The 20,823-nt window shown below is 43.0% G+C and overlaps 1 protein-coding gene across 5 annotated transcripts in view; it reads right to left on the bottom strand.

The window, feature by feature from the left end:
* Nucleotides 1-20,823, bottom strand: part of EML4 (EMAP like 4) — a 1,387,551-nt gene that overhangs the window by 789,423 nt on the left and 577,305 nt on the right. For 3 of the 5 annotated variants that reach the window (XM_069608481.1, XM_069608484.1, XM_069608482.1), the window contains one exon: nucleotides 13,799-13,831. The exons of the other annotated variants lie outside the window; for them this stretch is intronic. In XM_069608481.1, coding sequence (XP_069464582.1) covers nucleotides 13,799-13,831 — 33 coding nt within the window. The remainder of the gene's footprint in view (nucleotides 1-13,798; nucleotides 13,832-20,823) is intronic. 5 annotated transcript variants of the gene reach the window in all.

The following is a 20,823-nucleotide window of genomic DNA, read 5'->3' on the forward strand; positions in this document are numbered from 1 at the left end:
CTGACCCGTGTGCTGTTGTCTCTTCCTCCAAGTGGGTTCAGTCCTTTATCCCTCTCTCACTCTGAAGGAAGTGGTGTGGGGTTAGCCATAGCGCCTTCGGTGCAAGTGAACACTGTGCAGGCCGAGGGTAAGAAGCCATGACAACCATCCTCACAAGAAGCTTTATGTTATCAGGGGTGCTGGGGGCAGGAGGGTGTTCACCACTGTGGGATTCCGCTTGCCCTGTCCCCAAGGGGGTATTAAGCTTAGCAGGTTCACGTCCCTAGTCCCAGAGGGGGTGGTTCCCCCTGTGGGAGAGGAGATGAATTCATCACATGTGGCATGTGTTTCTTTGAGACCATAGGGGGAACCCTGCATTGTGTTATGCCCAAACAAAACAAAAAAAGACTGTGGCATAAAATAACAGCATATTATCTAGCAAACATACGCCTGGCATACAGTCAAACACAGGAGTTGTGCTTGTCCCACCTCCTAGAAAAGCAGTTTTAAACTTCAGCTGGTGAAGGGATAATAATGAATAGGTTTACATTGTAGCTATTATGCTTCATAAACTCAATAGTTATCCAATTAAAAGTTCCCGAAATAGTGGGCTGGAATTTCATGTTTGAAGTCAAATCTTTCTCCACACTGGAAAACTTGGGTCAAATTTATCATGACGTGTTTTTGGCCTACTCCTGTTCCAATAGAGAAAAACATGCTTTCATTTACCACGCGTACGGCAAAGGAAATCCGTCCAACAGTCTTTAAAAAATAGATTCCCAGGGTGCAGTGCAACACAGGCTTTTCAGAAATGAAAAGTTGCAATTTTTTGGTTTGATGCAAGCAATTCCTGCAGTAAGACTGAAGGAATCTGAAAAAAGGGGCTCCAAATGATATTTGAAGGAGGGGAAGGTATGGTTTCACATAAGGGTAGAGGTAGGTGGCGGAAAGAGGACCAAATAGTTAGGTGGCTACTTTGCAGTGTGCTGGAGAGCCTGATTTGTGTTGAGTCGCTTCAGTCTTGCATAGAAATCCCTTGGATTCCTGCGAGAACATCAAAAGACAAGGTTCTAATAAAAAAGGTGGGTTGCTGGAGAAAGTGGGGAGAATTGGACAATAGGAACGGGATAGTCACAATTGGGTGAACTCAAAAATTGAGATGCAGTGCACATGAAGTGAAGCAGTGGGAATGGGGAAGACTTTAGTTTTCAAGCATACATTACCACAGTAATCAGAAAATGTTGCGTTACTGCAGGATTGATTTTCGTGGCAACAACGTGCCATCATGGTGATTGCGGGTACTTTGTTGCGGGTATATTACTGCAGGCAACTGCTGGGGGAATTTATCCTGGAAATTAAAGGGGATTAAGGAGTTAGATGGTCATGGGCCAGAGGTTCACCGACTTTTAGCCTAATTGTGGTCATTGATTAGTGCAACATGGACAGTGACCATGGTCAGTGGGATCAGTTTAGCTGCTCCTGAGGGGGAAAAGTGACATGGCTGAAGGGCATGGCAAGTGGGCCATGGAGAAGATGTTGCATAAATCAAACGTTAGTTTGGATGACCCAACTTATCACAGTAGACCTATGAAATTTGCGATGTGGAAAGCGAGGACAATCTTTCATTAGAATGTCCATGAGATCACAACATGGATCTGACTGGTTTTGTTTCAATAAGTTGGTTCATCTCAAATCTCGCTAAAGTTTTGTCAGCCAATTAAAAGGAATTTTAAAACGTGTAGACTGTACATGTGAAATATCCTGCTCACATACTGAGGGTTAATCCAGTGCTGTTCTGTCACACTACTACTTAGGGAGCATAGTGATCCTGTGAGGAATCCCTGGTACCGATGTCAGGAAGACATATTTAAAGACCATGTCCAAAGGTTTTAAGGAAATTCTCCACAACAGTCGTACTACTACCAGTAGTAGTATTATCAATAGTACAATCATAGACCTGCACCTGAACGGGCCGACAATGTTAGAGGTCCTCGACAATTTTGCCAAAGTGTCAGGAATAAACTTCAGCAGACACAAATCCTGCCTTTTTCCGTTGGCTGCCCTTAAGGACAAAAACACTAACGACCTCCCTCTGCTAGATATACAGTGGCAACCAACTTCATTCCGCTACCTCGGAGTCAACTTACTGCACACACCAGAGCTCATGTACGAGAATAACACCGTGGCAGCACTGCCCCCCCCCCCCCTACGCAAATCGATAGGATTCTGGTCACGGCTTCCCCTGTCCATGATAGGTAGAGCGTCCATCATCAAAATGATTGTTCTTCCCAGGTTCCTCTACGGATTCCAAAATGTGTTCTATAACATCAAAGCCCCCTTCTTCCGCTTGCTCAAGACGATACTCAAAGACTTTCTATGGGGTAAAGGTAGACACAAGATAGCATTAACCACACTAACTCTCCCACACAGACAACGTGGCATTCAGCTTCCCGACCTGGAAAAGTACTATTTGGCAGCTCAACTCAGCTTTGTAGCCAAATGGTTGGCCGACGAGGTCACTTCAGAAACTGCACTATTACAGCGGCCAATCGCTCCAATACAACTGAACAAACTCATCTGGGCCCCTTCACACCTCCCAAGCGAAACACCCTTACTGGCTACTCTGGCACAGAACGAAGTCACTCCTACACCTCAAACACGCATACACCCTGGACATTCCGCTCCTCTCGGACCTGTGCCGGAACAGCGTTGATCTGGCAACCATCAGCTACTGAGAGAGGAGGGGAGTGTACACATGGGGTGACCTGTACAACGAAGGCTCCTTCCGCGACTTCTCCTTACTGCAATCTGAGGACAACATACCCAGCAGTCAGTTCCTGTGGTATCAAGATTCGACGGACAGCGCTAGACAAATGGGACTCATGGCCTGAGGAACCCAAACCCTGCCCCTTGTAACACTATTGCACAATCTGGGAGAGGGCTGGAGACCGGTATCTCAAATATATATATATGAACACATCTCAGAGTACATAGACCATCAATTACAACCCCAGGCCAATTCACTAGCATCTTGTCATGACCACTGCCTCCAAGGTGTCAGACCTAGCCCAACATCCTTGGAAGCAGGGTCATGACCCTTATTCCAGGCACAAGCCGGCCCCCGTAGGGGCCTTTTGGACCTTGTCCTGGCGCCAGCGGCGCCAGGCTCATCCTCATAAAGGGACCCAGTCCCGGCACTGGAAGCGCCGGGCTCATATAAAAAGGATTGGTGCTTGGGTGGACTTACCTCCTGCAGACCATGCTGCCTTCCTACCTGCAGGATGAACTCTTCATCCAATCCTGCTGGGACTACTTTAACTGCTGGGTGGGGCCAGCACCACTCCCAAGAATTACATACTGGAACTCTTTTCTTACCTCTGAAAGCTGTGGAAGAAGACGCCTAAGCACTACTGAAGGCTATTTAAACCACACCCGATTGGTTTCACGTGCTTCGCGTTATTCTGCAATAGCAGCAGGACGCTCACCGTGTCGGCTCCAGCTGCTCTTCTTCTTCTGCACCTGAAAACAGGAAAATCTTCAACTTACCTTCCTGAATCCAGCTCCAGCCTTCCGCGACATCTGAAAAGGAAAACGAGAACATTAGAGTAGCACGAGAAAGTACCAGAGCTGCTCTTACCACCTTCCGGCGCCTTCCAAGGCCTCGTGCCGCCATTCTTCGTTCTCCAGCCATCTGCAACTACAAAGAATACAGGTTAGCGATAACTCTGTGATATCTGCTTACCTGTGCCACGGTCTCCGCGAGCTCCGTTCAGCGCCATTTGTCCGCACCTGTAAAATACAAGAAGGACATTATTAGAGCTCAGGACTCCATTTCTACTCACGCGCCTTAAGCGGTGATACCTGTCCATCCTCCGGCACTATCCTTCGGCATCAGTCTTCATCGCTGATTGCACAGCCACCTGAAAGAAAGGGAAAAAAGACTTTTAAAAGTGCATTTAACTTCAGATGAACTTTTTGCTTGCCTGCAAAAACTCTGGACTTCTCCACTTACCGGATCAGCATACCGGACCTGCAAAAGAGGCAAGATTCTGAAAGGACAATAAAAAGACTCATATAAGGCACTCACCGTTCGTGCAGCTAACGACGGTCTTGCCTTCTGGACTCTACCTCCGCAATAAAGGGCTGAACTATCGTCCAGTGAAGTAACTGGCTACAGCGCCCCTGCACAGACGCAGGATGGAGAGCGCCGCTTTTACCTACCTAAGGTGAGCACGTGCGGCCTAGGAGAGTTGTAGGAGTGTCAGGAAGGGGAAAGGGCCGAAACCCCGTCAGGCAGACGTTAACCCCTGTTTCTTCTCTGCCCGCAGACATCTCACTCTCCAGATTAAGATCACAGTAAGGAGCTGGCCCTTCCAGGGTGGTGCCAAAGACCTGCGAGTGACTTTGGAAGGTTCGGAGAACGCCCAGACCAGACCCGCGCCTCCGAGGGATTCAGGTGAGCGTTACACATCTTACATCAGAGACACAACCCATATCATTCAACTGACAGATAATATACCCTGGAATAAAGACTACTGGTTGATAACCATGGACGTCACATCACTCTACACAAGTATTCTGCATGACAAAGGACTCAAAACCACCAAATATTTTCTCAAAACTCGTTCCATTTCCTTCAACGATCACAATAACATGATTCTGGAAATGCTACAATTTACACTACAAAACATCTTCACCTTCAACAAAACCCTTTATAGACAGATACAAGGAACTGCCATGGGCGCTAAATATGCCCCATCATATGCAAATCTTTACATGGGACACTTTGAAATAGAATTCGCATGGCAACATCCATCATTCACACACCTCAAGAATATCATCTTTTGGGCCAGATACATTGATGACATCTTCATGATCTGGAACGTAACATTAACAGCATTCCAGGACTATTTTCACTATCTTAACCACAATACCTACAATCTCAAATTAACCACAGAATACAGCCAAACAACCATCAACTTTCTGGACATCTCTTTTTACATTGAAAACGATACCATCTGCACAACGCTCTATACCAAACCAACAGCCGTCAACAGTATTCTTCATGCAACCAGTAGCCATCCCAAACATATCATTCGTAACATCCCTCTTGGTGAAATACTGAGGGTAAAAAGGAACTGCACAAAGAATGACGACTTCACTGAAAAAGCCACAACCACAGTAGAGAAATGTATCTCAAGAGGATATCCAAACAAACTTGTCAAGAGCAGCTACCGGAAATCTCTATCCAGGAGAAGGCAATCCCTACTACAAGTTAAATCAAAAACCAACTCCACCACCAACAATATTGATAGGAAAATCAACTTTATCACAAACTATAGTGCCAATAATCTCATCATCCGGAAAATACTTTCAAAATACTGGAATATTCTCAAATCAGACCCTGATCTTTCAACTCTATTAGAAGTGAAAGCAACCATTACATTCAAGAAAGCTAAAACCCTCAAGGATGAACTTAGCCCATCACATTTTGAAACAAAAACTGATGTCAGAAATTTAAATCCACCAACCATGTGGTTACAAAAACCAATCAAAGGCAACTACAAATGCGGACAATGTTCAATGTGCAAATATTCAGACAATGCAAGAACCACTGTCACTAAACCAAACGGCACTACGCACACCATTCAGCAATTCATCAACTGCAACAGCAAATTCACTATCTATATCATCAAATGTCCGTGCAACCAAGTTCTACATTGGAAGTACTATCAGAAAACAAAAAATCAGAATCAGTGAACACATACGGGCAATCACCAACCAGGACACAAGATCTCCGCTAGCCACTCACTTTCAGCAAACACATCTACCGACTGAGATCAACCAATTGAAATTCTTCGGAATAGTGAAACTCAAACCGGCCCCCCGTGGGGGCAACATGGAGCGAAAACTTAGACAACAAGAAGCTTGCTGGATCTGTCTAATGGACACTTACAATACGGGTCTCAACAGCGACCAGGAACTATGTCACTTCTTGTAAAAGCCTGTCTAAAAGTAATCTGACATAACTGTATATTATTTTCTATTTTTTTCTCTTATTAGCTTTCATCATCTCTATCCCTCATCAATCACCGCATTTTACTCTTTTTGCCTAGAGATTATTGTGCTTAATAAACATTGTACTTATTTTTCCTTTTAACTCTCACTTGCCATAACCACCATCCCTTATGAAGGCCACCACATACAAATTTCAAACATGCTCCATGTCGCTTTCAATTTAACGAGCCTGTCTTGCGCCTTCTACCTCCCACCCCTCATCCCAAGACATCTATCTACTTTAACCATGAGCATTAGAGTATTCTACCCAGACCGCTTAGCCTCTAGCGGAAATAGCACTCATCAGTGCTATAGTTAAGTACATCCATGTAAATCCATTGTACATGTATCAAGTATATTCTAATCTTATTCACCATAACTATTTATATTTTTGGTGCCAGTGCTCTAAAGCTACCATCAAGCTAGGCACTCATTATGCCCACTTCCTACAGACTTAACTTTTTCACATTTTCATTTTAATTCTGACCACTATCCCATTGTCCTATATAAAAACACTCTTTCACTTCACCATCAGTGTTGGAGGCGAACTACATTAGCCAAACTAGTTGGATCGCGGCAGTGCGACGCCGCGCGGACGCGGTGACGTCATCGCGCAGTTAACGTGCATGCGCGTGACGTCATCGCGTTCGCGTCGGCCCGCGATGCGAGTGATCACATAATGACACCGCACACAGCCAGAATAGCAGCGACATCCGAACGGGAAGGACCTTCTTACACAGAGGTGAGCAGCCCTGCTTTTCCTAGCAGGTTACTGAACCACATGGTTAGTCTAAACCATTCTTTATAACTGTTGTCACTCTTTTACCAGTTAACTTGTTTTCAGTAAGCAAGTGTAGACCAGTTTCATTATTATACAATTTTTGTATTGTTACGTCATGGATATATACAATCTGATATATATATATTTATACATAAATATACAAGTTTCCATATACTTATGCTTATCTATCTTCTCTAATCACTACAGAAAAGACCCTGTGTTACAGACCGTAAACAAACATATTTGTTGCTCAAGTGGAAACCATTATTTGGACAACATCCTTTTCACTAACATGTAAGTACCGAGTGTGTCACACTGCACACAACATATAGACCAAACTTGCTTTATCCAGCGCAAGACACATTGCTCCCTTCCCTTTCTTTGATTTATATCCTTTTCTCCTTCCTTCTCTCAGACCTACAAAAGATCAACGCATGCCCTAAATCCTCCTGAAGAACCGCCGCGTATCTGCGGCGGGGAAACACGTGTTGAGGAATTGAGGAACTATACTGTCCTGCTCCAGCTTATAAAGCTGAGTTGCAATCACAAAAAGGAGTCTCTTTTTTCAAACATCACTTCACCTCAAAAGTCAATCTTAACTGCATCAGGAAACAGAACCTACCGACCTCAAAAGTATTTGGCCAAAGCCAATCTCATGTACTGTTCATCATACACTTTACTTAGTGACGGCAACTAAGTACACTTCAAGTCTCAACCATAATGTAACTCTCTTCGAATATCCAGCAAAAGCAATTTTCGAATATCCAGTGAAAGTAATCCAGGACATTTCAAGCCACCAATACTTTTCGTCAACTATACCTTTCTTGCAAATTAGAATTTTCATCTCAACACTTAGTGCATACAACTAAGAACATTATAATTTTGAAACTGATCGAATTTTACATCAACATTAGTAATAACAAGTCAACCAGGACCCAATCATCAACATAGTGCAATTCAACTAAGAACAATACGATTGTGTATGGAAGAACATTAGACTTTGTCAAAACTTCAACCTGAAGTAGAGCTATTTTTGCTCTGATTTATGTTCTACCTTTTTCTTATCTTTGTCACCTTCTCTAGGCTTGACTGTCCTATATATGCCTACAATTAATACTTGTAATTAAATATCTAATTTTTTTAAAACTAACTACCAGTGTCATTACCTCATTTTGAGAAGCGCGACACGAGGGCTTTTCTTCTATTTTCCAGGTTTTTCGAGCCCAGGTCAGCCTCTGTGGCATCCCTCAGTTGCAGCATCTCAAAGCCTTTTGAATCGCTAATTTGGTTCACATCTTCCACCTAGAGCGCCATCACTGTTTCTAACGCTGACCCCTCTTCTTTTTCCAATCTCAAATATATAGCCACCTAATAGACCGGCCCAATCCTCAAAGCCCTCAACTGAAGCTCAAATGGGACAGAGATCTGGGGCAAGATTTGACTGATACAGAATGGGAGAGCGCCTTGTCGTTCTCCAAGGAGGTATCCAGGAACTCCCGATTCAAATTGATTCAACTGAACCTACTGTACCGCACTTAACTAACACAGAGTAAAACAGCGAAGTTCAGCCAACAATCCCACCACAGCTGCCCATGGTGCAACAGAGACAATGCAGATCTACTGCACATGTTCTGGGGATGCATCAAGACCCAGCGACTTTGGTCAGAGGTGGAGCGGACCTGCAGGAGGGCGGGCATGTCCAGATATGAATGGACCCATGGCGAGTGCCTTCTGGGAACTTACCCCAGACTGGCCAAGGTTAAACACATTGTGAAGCTCATGGACATTACATGCATCCTGGCCAAGAGGACTATCGCAATGGTGTGGAAACGGCCAGATGGCCCACGATTCCAAGTGTGGTATAATGAACTTGAACGCTGGGTCACTGCAGAAACCTCCTCCTGGGAGGACAGCGTTGCTAAATCTCCTGAAGGTGCGAGCCAGGCACTGGGCACCTGGAAGGCCCTGACATGTGCACTGTTCCACCCTTCCAATGATGACAAGCCTCCATGAATGATTTCCCCGTGTTCCCTGAATTGCTCGTTATAGTCGCCCATACAAGCAATCGCCAGAAACTGAACTGTCCCCTTATCCTTATGCTCCCTCCCTCTCTCCCTCCTCCTGGTCCTCGCCCTCCCCATTTCATCCCCTGCATATTTCCCCATGCTGATCTACCTACTAACCACATGGAGACAATTATGGGTAATGTTCAACGTTGTATGTTTACGTTTTATACGGTTTTTATGCAAATGGCTAATTTTATATTGTAGTGCCTGCAGCATTGTCACACTGCTGCTGTAACTCATAATAAATGCCAATAAAGAAATGTAAAAATAAATAAATCAATAGTACAATCAAATGTATTAGTACTTCGTTTGGTAATGGCATTAGTACTTAGTTTAATGCGGTTAATAGCACTAATACGTCAATACACCTCCTGTTATTGGTACTAGTAATAGTTCTGGTAATAATAGTAACCCTACTACCACTACTGGAAGTAATATTAGTAGTACTGGTAGGACAACTACCACCATTGACATTCCTACTAAATGTACTACTAAATGCCACCACTGCTGATAGCGCTACTACATTTGGTAGTAATAGTAGTATTACCACTACCATTAGTAGTGGCAGCAGCAGTATTAGTACAACTAATACCAGCAGCAGTAGTACTTCTTCTAATACTGTTGCAATGACTACTACTGGTAGCATTACTTGTAACAGTAATAATGAAATTAATGGTTGTACTACTGTTTCTTTTTTTTTTAAATAAAACAATGTTTATTGATTTTTGTCACAACAAAGAAGAACAAGGCACATTATACTCCAAGACCAAAATATTGCTAACGGTCTTCTCCCAAGTATTCCCACCCATCCCCCCTTTACATAAGCACCCCGCCCCACCAACTTCATCCATGAAACAAACTTGCAAATAGATCAACAACCCGGTGGTATGTCTGAAGTGTGAGCACTTTGAAATCAACCTAAATACGCCCCAACCGAGGGCAAGCGGGTCCGTATGGATCACTCTGCCCAACCTGCAATATATCTGGCATCAAAAGCCCACCAGCCCCCGGCCTATGTGCTCATAGCACAGAGAACCTACTTGGGAACCCTGACCATTCCCCTTCAAAACCCCCGAACCCTTGCTCCTCGACCATAACCTTCTCCAGAAGGCACTAAAAAAAAAACACCAACTGCTCTGATGAAGCCATCGGCTGGATTATGTCTTTCTTAAAAGATAGGATATCTAGGGTCCACTGGGGGGACAAGTTCTCCTTGGAAAAGGAAATCCTCTCTGGAGTCCCGCAAGGGGGCAGCATGTCACCACTGCTATTCAACCTCTACCTGAGGTACCTATGCCTTGTCCTCGATGACATCAACACCTATTTTACAAACTATGCTGACGACACGCAGCTGGTGTTTGCGTTAAGTGGCAACTATCAGAAAGATAGTAAGCAACGTACCATGATCTACAACAACGTGGAGCAATGGATGGACTCCAATTGGATGTGCCTCAACGGAAAAAAACAGAGCTGATATTTGGCTCATCTTCAGCCAGAGCAAAACTATCTTCCTCCTAAAAGTCCTTCCAGATTAAAGACACACCCATACCGGTCTTGTGCAAGGTAAAAACCCTCGGTATGATGCTAGAAGCATCGCTTGGGGCGGATGCCCAGTAACAACATATAAAAAAAACTGTGCCTACCACCTCAGACTAATAAAAGCTATTAGACCCTTTATATCAGAGAACAATTGCGCGACCATAGCAAGAGCGACTATCATGTCGCGACTTGACTATGGCAACCCTCTAGTCCTGGGTGCCTCCAAGCAGTGTCTACAAAGTTACCAAGTTGTCCAGAACAATGCAGTTAGAATCGTTAAGCTCAAAACCAGATCACAGCACATCAGCAATTCTAGAAGGGAGCTTCATTGGTTAAATTTCGAAGACAGGGTACACATCAAGACCTTAACCATCATGCACAGATGTATTCATGGTAAAGCCCCTGCTTACCTAAAAACCAGGATTAAACCATATGCTCCAAGTAGAACACTGAGATTGTCCCACCTTGGTAAAATCTCAGTAGCACCACAAACTCAAAAGTGGCCTAGGCAGATCCTTCCCGGCCATCGCAGCCACTCTTTGGAACAATCTTCCAGACCACATAAGATTGGAAACCAACTACATCCGTTTCCGCAAACAGGTGAAAACCCATATTTTTAAATAAATGACATCCCCCGTCAATGCCTAGCTCAGAGTAAATTTATATGGTCGTCCCGTCCTCATGTTTAGTCACTGTCGCTTGTGCCCTTGTACCTGCGCCCCAAGGCTTGCGAGCTACCGGCGCATTATAAATACTAAAATAAAATTAAAATAAATAAAAACCCCATTTAACTGAAGGTATGGGAACACAGCGAGTTTACCAATTTGCATGCCTTTGCCAGTTTCTGGATGTGAAGAATTTCCCTTCTGCCCATATCTGACCCACTCGGGTCAATCCTGCTTCAAACCAGCCATGGAATCTTTCTAGATTTGGAATACCGTCCCTCATCAGTGGGGCCCACAGGTGACTCAATGGCGAGGACCATGTAGTGACCCCTGCAATCCCGGGCCTCACCTCCAAATGCTCCAAATCACCTCCAGTATGGGATGTTCCCTAATCCTTCACAGGGCTTTGTTCCTAGGGAACCACAACCACTCTCCCACTGTTGCTGGTGGTTGATGGGTGCAGCAACAAATGGGGAACCAACACCCTGAGCTGTGCTGCCTTATTGTATGTCTTAAGACCCAGGAACCCAACCGCTCCCCTTTCCTTATGCAGCACCACTGCATTGAAGGCCACCCAAGGCTTCTTCCCATCAAAAAGGAAACAAAGCATTGGGAAAAAATGTATCTTTAAGGCGTTAAGATGACTCATCCAATAGATGGTTTTCCCACTTCACTGTCAGCCCCACCGCACGGTCTGCTCACTGAGGCCTCCCCCAATGTCTGAGCCGACACTGGACCCTTCTGTCAACCTGCATTGTACGAATTCCTCCATGCATCTGCCGGGCCCAGTCCTCACAGTGTGTAGCCTGCTAGCCGGTGTAACTCCTTCCTCCCACCAATAATGTCCCACAGTCTCCAGGTTACAGCTGGACCACGGCAATCCAATTCCACCATCCACACCACTCGCCCCGACGCAGATCTGCCTTCTCAGTTCGACTCTGCCTAGCTCTACCCAGCAGCTCCCAACCAGCTCGCTGCGATGACGAGCCTGCCACCACAGTTGAGGGCTGTGCTCTGCTCTCACTGCACATTCGCCTCATGCACTCCACTGGTGCAGACAATCCCCACAGGCGTCCATACTTCTGGGAGTAGTCACCTCTGTCGAGGCTTAGTCAACACTCTTACCGCCTGCAGCGGCCCGCTCCTTCCTTCAGTCACCAGCTACGGGCTGCTTTGTGAAAGATCAAATACTGCTGCGGTCAGGGTCCAAGGCACGCCCCTAAAAGCCCTTTTATCTCTGAGGCCCGGGACCAGGTCGGTCTGCTCTCTACACCGTGCTGCTGCGGCTCCCCGCAGACCCCTTCTACATAGGTCATACGAAACCTATCCAGCCAACACATGTATTTGAACAGTGGGGCCTAGGTGTTTTACCATGATTACACCACTCTCATCCATACACCTTCTCCATACTTCGCCTTTCTCTACCCCCATCAGTACTGCACTATGTTCCTCCATAGTGGTCAGTAATCTAAGATTAAACAAATCCTTTACAGACTTCCAACCCGCACCTCACTCCTGACCTGACTCACTGAAATATTTATCAAGCCACAGGTATGATTGTTATGGCTTCATGTGTTTAATTCTTATCACTGATTCGTATATTGGGCAGCAGAAACAAAATAGTTTCCCAGCAGTCTGATAATGTGTTTTATTACGTAACTTAAAACATACATTTTAACAAATACCTTTATACAATGAGCCTCTGGAATCCTTTGATAAAATGTACACTTGGCAAAACGAATTTCCCTGCATCTTTCTCAATCTCCACTGACTTCGAACATCATTGTGGAATTGGTTTGCTAAAACCAGTAAATTAGCCACACATTCTCCAGTGTGGATTTGCAGAACTCTAAACTACTTGTCAAGTAATTCCACAAACCCATATCTTAAGGAAAACAATAGAATATAAAATTAAACAATTTTGCATATGAAGAGCAATACAAATTTCAGTTGAAAATTGACTTCACACTTTCTGGAATCCAGTTTTTAAGATGGCGAGGGTGCTGGACTTTTAGAAAAGAGTTTTACTGCAATTTAGAATTAGTGAAAGGATGGCAGGCAAACGTTTTTATTGTATATAAAATCATGCGAATGTCATGCAGCAATGCTTAAGCTACAGCTTTGAGTAGTTGAAGGTAGTTGAAGCAGGAAAATAGAAATGTCACAATACACATTTCTTTGGATTAGATAGTATGATTGCACACATTTTGCCTTTTCAAACTGGAACAGTTTGTCTGAATGTAAACCAATAGCCCCAAGTCACAAGAATCTGCATATTAGCCATACAGATTTGAACAAGAAATATGTTGACACAATTCCAACCTACTGTTATTTTATTTGTCAGCATATTTCTGTTCTCGATTTTAAAAAAGCAGCAAGTGCGCACAGATCTTTCAGTTGGAATGTTGTTCTATAGCAAAACGAGTCAACTAATCCTTCTTACAAATGCTTTTAATGGTACTTAAAGTGGACCTTCATAGCAATATTCTGAAACCTCAAAGCACTTATTTGTATTAAAAGTCAATTTGTCATGCCAATTAAAAGTAATTGACAATTTGTATCTTTTGTTTACTTAAATGCATTATAAAAACTAGTTATAATAAAAGCTGTAGGGGAACCAACCAGCCAACTGAAAGATTCATGAGAGGTTACAACCAGATATAAATTAAGGAAATATACTTTTTTGCAGCATAGCTTAAGCGGGATCTTACCTAGGCTGTTTTTTTCACGGGTTGACATTTTTGCTGATTGTAAAACAGAAGAAAAATTATTTTACTCTACTGCATGTCTTAAGTCTATTTCTTCCACCTAACCTGTTCATGATGCTCAACAGCTTCCAGTTCTTGTAAATGCACACTCTTCCGGTTGCAGCAGAGAAAATATGGCTCAGCTTATAATTGAGGCGCGAGAATCCATGGGCGTATAAGTGACAGTGCATATGGGCATCTTCTTCAATCCACTATAATTCTTCACCCACTTTTCCCAAATTCACAGAAGCAGTCTAATAAATGGTATCGGCCTGCATGCTACTCAATATTTTGAAATCACTACCAGCTATACATAGAGTTGCAAATTATTTGATAAGTGTTTACATGTATCTTGGACAACTTTTGTTTCTGTCTGTTAGATTTACTCCCCTCTACCAGTGTCTATTTCATAACTATGTTGGAGGAAGATACCTTAAATATGTTGATAGAGGGGATTGACCACAATGTTACTGTACAAGGAGAAACAGTGGGCATATGTTCAGCACAGTAAATAAGTTCACACGATTAGAAAAGAAGCACATGTGCCTCAAAATACCACAAATATCACCATAGCAATGGCATGATTATGTATTTGAAGTTGGCAATATTGCGTCGACCGGTTAAAAGAAATATGGTCACATTTTATTTTTTGGTTGGCTAAGCAGGTTATTTGGGAAATACTTTGGAAAGAGGTTTCTTTAAGGGGAAGTTCTCAGGTTGTACTGGACAAGTGAAAATGTTACCATTTGCTCAACTCTCATAATTAAAAGCATTACATTCACTGCAGATAGATAATTAGACACAAAAGTGACAAAAGATATCATAAAAAATTCTAATTATGAAATTCTCATGTTAATGCATTCCATTTCTTACCGATGCCCTCTCCTGAGTTCTTAAATATGTTCCATTAAACACATTAACTCAAAGCAGCAGTGAGGTGACACGGTTATTCAAGATCGTAAAGACTGTACGTCCAGGGTTTGCATTTGCACCAAACAATGTGTGTATCTATCTATCAATAGCGTAACTGATCTCATCTGGTCTACTTCCACCTGATACACCATCAATGTAACGGGTGGGGGGGTGGTATCCCATGTTAAAGTTTGCAGACAATGCTCTACTCGTATCAAGATGACTTCTGTCAAGATAATGGTTTAAAAATCAATGACAAACTAAAATCATGGTTTTATTTTCAAGAAGAAGAGTCAGCCTAAACTTGTTTTTTCATTTTGGGGCTGAGGGTGCGGGGAGAAATCAAGCAAGTTAGGGCAAACGATTATCTAGTATTGAGGATTACAGAAAAAGGCAACTGGAAAAGCCAGACAGAAAGAGCAGGAGTTGTGCTAGCCAGATACAGTGAGGCAGGTCCTAGATTTACAAAAACATATGGGAATAGTGCAGTGAGGGTTTATTGAGGCATACAGGTTACAATCCTGTCAGACAGCACTCTACAGGTCACAACTTTGGGGTTTTATGAATTGAAAAGCTTTATCTTTAACAGTAAACGGGTTCATAAACATAATATTATGATTGTCTAGCCCACTCTTCATTTGGAAGTTAATTTGCAGTGTATCAATAGCCTAGCTACATTTAAACCTTTGGGATATTGGGCAAGAGGTTGGAATTTCCTCCAAACTAGAGAAATATAGTGAAGCAGTTAAAGATATGATGTCGCAAGAAGGTGGAACTTCAACTCCATGTCGTTCATGTATCAAAGAGTTATTATGTAGGATTGGGCTAGGATAATTTTGGACAAACCCGGAATCAATTAATAATTTGTCTAAAACGATCATAAAAAGGCACTTTGATATCATAGAAGAGGAAACTAATGCGTAGAATCCACAATTCCTCTACCCTTAGCATCTGTTGGGATAGAACATTCTTACCAGGCTATGAGTGTTGTTTTGTTTGTTTTTATTACTTATATTGCGCACCAGACCCAAGGGTAACCGGGCGCATTTTATAAGACAGCTCAAAACTTTGTTACAAGATCACAAGGCAAAAATAGCGAAAATAGAGCCACAAGAATAATATACAACAAAATATACAGGAATATACACAAAATATACAGGAATGTACAGCATGTAAAGTGTAAAAGCATGTATTTATGGTCCTAAGCAGAAATTCCTAGGCTTGAATAAGTCCAGGCAGTAGATGATCTAAAGTGTGTCTGCATTTTTGATCCACGTTATAAGGTTGTGTTGGAATGTGAGGTAGGGTTGGTCAGTCTTCAAGGTGGATGGTAGGGTGTTCCAGAGTTGAGCTGCTTTCACCTGAAAGCTGCAGCCACCGACTTTAGTCAGTTTGACTCTAGGTATGGATAGGTTATTGGAGTTAGCAGATCTAGTAAGTCTTGTTGGTTTTAGTTTGGTGAATCTGGCAGAGAGGTACTGCGGTGCAGCGTTGTTAAGGCATTTGTGGACCAAAGAGGCAACTTTTAGTTGGATTTTCTCCTGAGTAGAGAGCCAGTTGTTAGCTCGTCTGAGTGCGGTGATGTGGGCTCTCCTGGGAATGCAAAGTGCTGCTCGAAGCGCGTTGTTCTGCAGAGGTTGAATTCTTTTGATAATTTCCTTGTTAGCCCCGATATAGAGCGAATTGCAATAGTCTAGTTTTGATAACACGAGCGCTCTCGCGAGTGTGATGCAGCTATCGTTTGATAGGAAGGGTTTGCCTGCTCTTATCAATTTGCAGGTGTAGGCGGTTGCTGAAGCCATCGCATTGACCTGCTTGTTGAAAGAAAGGGTGGAGTCCAGGTAGAAACCCAGAGTTTTGACCGCGTGGGCGGTTGTGATTTGGTTGTTGTCGATATTGAAGGAGGAGTAGTTGGGGCCCAGTTTTTTGAGGGTGGGGTGTGTGCCCAGGATGATGATTTCAGTTTTGTCATCATTCAGGCATAGACCGTGTGTGGCCATCCATGCCTGGATGATGAGATACACTCTGTTCACCAAGGCCAAATCCTTGTCGTAGTCACCGGTAAGTGGTAGGAGAATCTGGCTATCATCTGCATAATTAGTGTAGGTGATACCAAGAAGGTCCAGATTATCGAAAAGGGGCTTAGTAAAGATGTTGAAGAGTGTAGGCGAAACACAGGATCCTTGGGGCACACCACATGTAATGGGGATGGAGTCTGCTGCCGCTGTCGTGGAGAAGACTCTCATTGTCCTGTTATTGAGGAAGGATTGGATCCATTTTGTGGCTTCTTCTGAGAAGTGCGCGGCTATATCCAGGTGCCTGCAAAGGACCTTGTGGTCAACAAGGTCAAATGCGGCTGATCAGTCCAGGAGGAGGAGTAAGGCTAGTTTGCCTTGATCCCTTAGCTCATCAATTTGCGCCTTTAGGTCTAAGAGGGCAGTTTCGGTTCCATGCTGGGGACGGAAGCCAGACTGCCGTACTCCTAGTAAATTGTTGTTTTCAAGGTGTTTCTGTATATGTGAGTACGCCACTTTATCTATAATTTTTAAAAGGAATGGCACAGTGGTGATTGGGCGGTAGTTCGTGGGTATGGCAGGATCTAGTGTCTGTTTTTTAAGCAAAGGGAGTACCCAAGATTGGAGTGGTTCCTGGATCAACTGAAGCTGAAGTTCCTGCCAGCATTATATATTCAATGTAGAATTGGCACTTTACCACTCACCGAACGAGTGAATTCAAACAAATTGCTGCTATTGCAAATCCCTGATTGAAAGAGTTTTACATGTCAATTCTAATATGGCCATTATTTCAGAACATAAAGAAACAATTGAAATGTAGATTTGGTGGCAACGGCATTAGAAATGCCATGGCACTTCTGTGGCCAAAATTATTTACAGGGCTTTGCTAAAAAGACAAGCCATGTTGAAATTCTTAATTTAATTTCTGCATGAGACCATGCAAATTCGGGTTTTCTATGAAGCTTAACTTCCTGCAATTAAATAGATTTTTTAGGAATTCTTGTATATGTCGATTTGATTTTCTATTTACCTTGTCAATGATGAGTTTGGTGTACTGCATTTTATTGAATTTATTCTGTTGGCCATGCTGATTATCTATCCGATGATCAGTCGATTAATTTTTATATTTACTGTCTTTAATGCACCGATATTGCAATTGACTGTTAATGATGAATTGGTATATTGTATTTAATATATTGGGCATGGTAATTGTTTGCCTGATGACGTTCAGTCGTTTGAAGGTTAATGGACTGAAACTGATACTCACTCCCCAAGGGATATGGATAATGAAAATTGGTGGTGCGCTGTTTCTAGATTGTTTTGTACAAAGACATTTACGCCCAATGGCCATGCAGGCCAAAGAAACTTTTTTGTGCATTTGCGACACCAAAAAATGCAGTTACAAAAGTAATATTCTATAATAGTTGAGGTTTACAATTTGAGGTTGCTGCTAAAAATGGTAGCAGTGAAGGTTTGTTTTAAGAACCAAAAAGTGAGAGGGATCGATGGATATCAACTTTGGAACCTCCACGCCCTATTCCATCCGTGGGTTTTTGTGATGTCGCATGTGCGTGAAAAAATAAACGGAGACAAAAGAGTTCCTCTACGTGTAATGTTTTTCAGGTGTTGGCTTTCACACAAACTTATGCGCCACTCAGTATACAAGAATACTCAATACAAATAGTTCCAGACCTGTTCAAAGTTTTAATGTGTGTTTTTTATTTTGTATCTCATGTGGGTATAGCCCTTTCTAAGACGTGTTTCGGCATCTCTTGGTGCCTTTTTCAAATTGGGGCTCATCTATTTCATTTGAACAGAAATCCATTGTAAATCATATTCCAAAAAAATGTCATCATCAATATTGTGTGTATACCAAATAAAATTGAAAAATGAAAAGGGTATACAATTCAGTGGTCATTGACAAGTAAGGAATACATGGTCAAAAGTGATGTACAATAAAATGTATAGAACCACAGAGATGAGGGAGTGGGTGCCAGGGAGGATGGATTGGGTTCAAAGAGAGACGGCAAAGAAAAAGAAAACAATTATATTATAAATATACGTGTGAGACAGAACCACATTGTCTTATTCTGTACTGAAAAATTACTGTTGTGTTGCCCAAATATTTGTTGCCACGTTCTATTCCCTAATGGAATTTTTTGCATTCCCAAATTACAACTCATATTTTGGACTTAGAGTATCTAGTCGGTGAATATATATAGTTCCCAAAGGGGGGTCCATATGGCCCTATTGTTAGAGGAAATCAAATTGGTATTTGAATGCTACTTATTTGTGGTGATGTTTATATATTTGGTTCTACTATCTTTTAGAAAAAACTTTGGGTGGGAAGCCACCTCTTACCGTTACTTAACACAAATGTCATCTCTGTCTGGTTTAAAGGTAACACGTCCCTCCAACAACGCAGTAATAGTTAAAATTAGTGATGTTCCTTTATGTTGCAGTTGTTGCATGGTACAATTAGTACATTTTCTCTTTTATCTGTCGAAACAAGTCTTATTGCATTCTTCCCTCAAGCCGTCGAATGCCATGTTTTACTTAAATAAGTACTCGGGTCACTTGCGTGAGCATGTGTGTGCCTTAATTGCTCGTGTATCGATATTTAGGTTAACTCTGCAGAAACAGAATCTGTTTCTGCGTGCTATGGTGCATCGGAGGGCTTTTGGCTAGGCGATACAGTGGGTCAACCTAGTGTCTATATTTATCAGCGTTACCATGGTTATATTTTAGTCCCTCTTCTGTCTTAGCTACTCGATTACAGACGTCTGCCATATTTTGGGATCATCCACTGTGTTAGTAGTTACGCAGTGTATTATTTCCCATGATTATGGTATTCCATGCAAAAGGGGTTTGTTGGACTATGTCCAATATTGCATCTATCCGGCTTCTACTATATTGAAAATTAAATATGTGCGTCTGTGTTGTAAAAAAGACATTTCAGTGATTAATTTGGTACCGTTCCGGTAATTTTCCTTTTTGTTACCATTTCGTTTACATGTTCTAGCTGCTTCCACAAATGCATTTCACGTACGCATCCATTTAGTTTTCTTGTGTTAAGGAAAACATCCTCGTAGTTTACTTAGAATCTTGTTGGAAAGTGATAATGACACTAATGAACAAGTTACTTTCTTACCTGGTAACGTTCTTTCGATGGGATGGTCCGACGACGTATTCCATATCTATGACATGTAATCACCACAGCTGTGCTGCTTCGGAAACTTTTTCGGCGTCTGCGTCTTGCGTCGATGACGTCGATGCGCCGTCGTCGAGGACCTCCTCCGACGTCATCCGATGTGATAAGTAGGACGCACGACGCCCATAGCCTCAGTTGTAGTTTTTTCCCCCAGAACGTGTGACATAAGTCAACTGCCAGTCAGGCACAAAGCCTTGCGGAACGTAAGCTGCAATCGCAAAAGAAATTCTGCAGCGGGGAAGGCAGGGCGGGAGCGATATGGAATACGTCGTCGGACCATCCCATCGAAAGAACGTTACCAGGTAAGAAAGTAACTTGTTCTTCGAGGGGATTGGGTCCTCCGACGTATTCCATATCTATGACAGAATCACCAAAGCAGTACCAAAGCAAGGAGGAGGGAAAGAATTTAGAATCAAAATTTAGAATAGCCAACCAAATCGCAGAGCAAAGGACCGCCTTGCCAAAGGCCAGATCCTGTGCTCGGATGGAATCGAGGGAATAGTGACGTACAAATGTATGTACTGAAGCCCAGGTGGCTGCATCACAGATGTTGCGAATAGGAACACCCCTCTGCAGGGCAGTAGACGCAGCCATACCCCTGGTAGAATGGGCCCGCAAGCCAGCCGGTGGGTCCTTACCCGCCAAGCGGTAGCACTCCGAGATGGCCAAAATAATCCAGCGAGACAAAGTCTGTTTCGTCACAGCTTGCCCCAAACGCTTTCCAGCGTAACCAATAAAGAGTTGATCATCCACTCTGACCCGGGACATGCGTGAAACATAAAAGCTTAAAGCTCTCCTAGGATCAAGCCTATGGAGCCTCTCCTCTTCCTTACCAGGATGCGGAGGAGGAT

The sequence above is a fragment of the Ambystoma mexicanum genome, chromosome 4q, assembly GCF_040938575.1.
Source record: "Ambystoma mexicanum isolate Mex_15411 chromosome 4q, UKY_AmexF1_1, whole genome shotgun sequence".
Lineage (NCBI taxonomy): Eukaryota > Metazoa > Chordata > Amphibia > Caudata > Ambystomatidae > Ambystoma > Ambystoma mexicanum.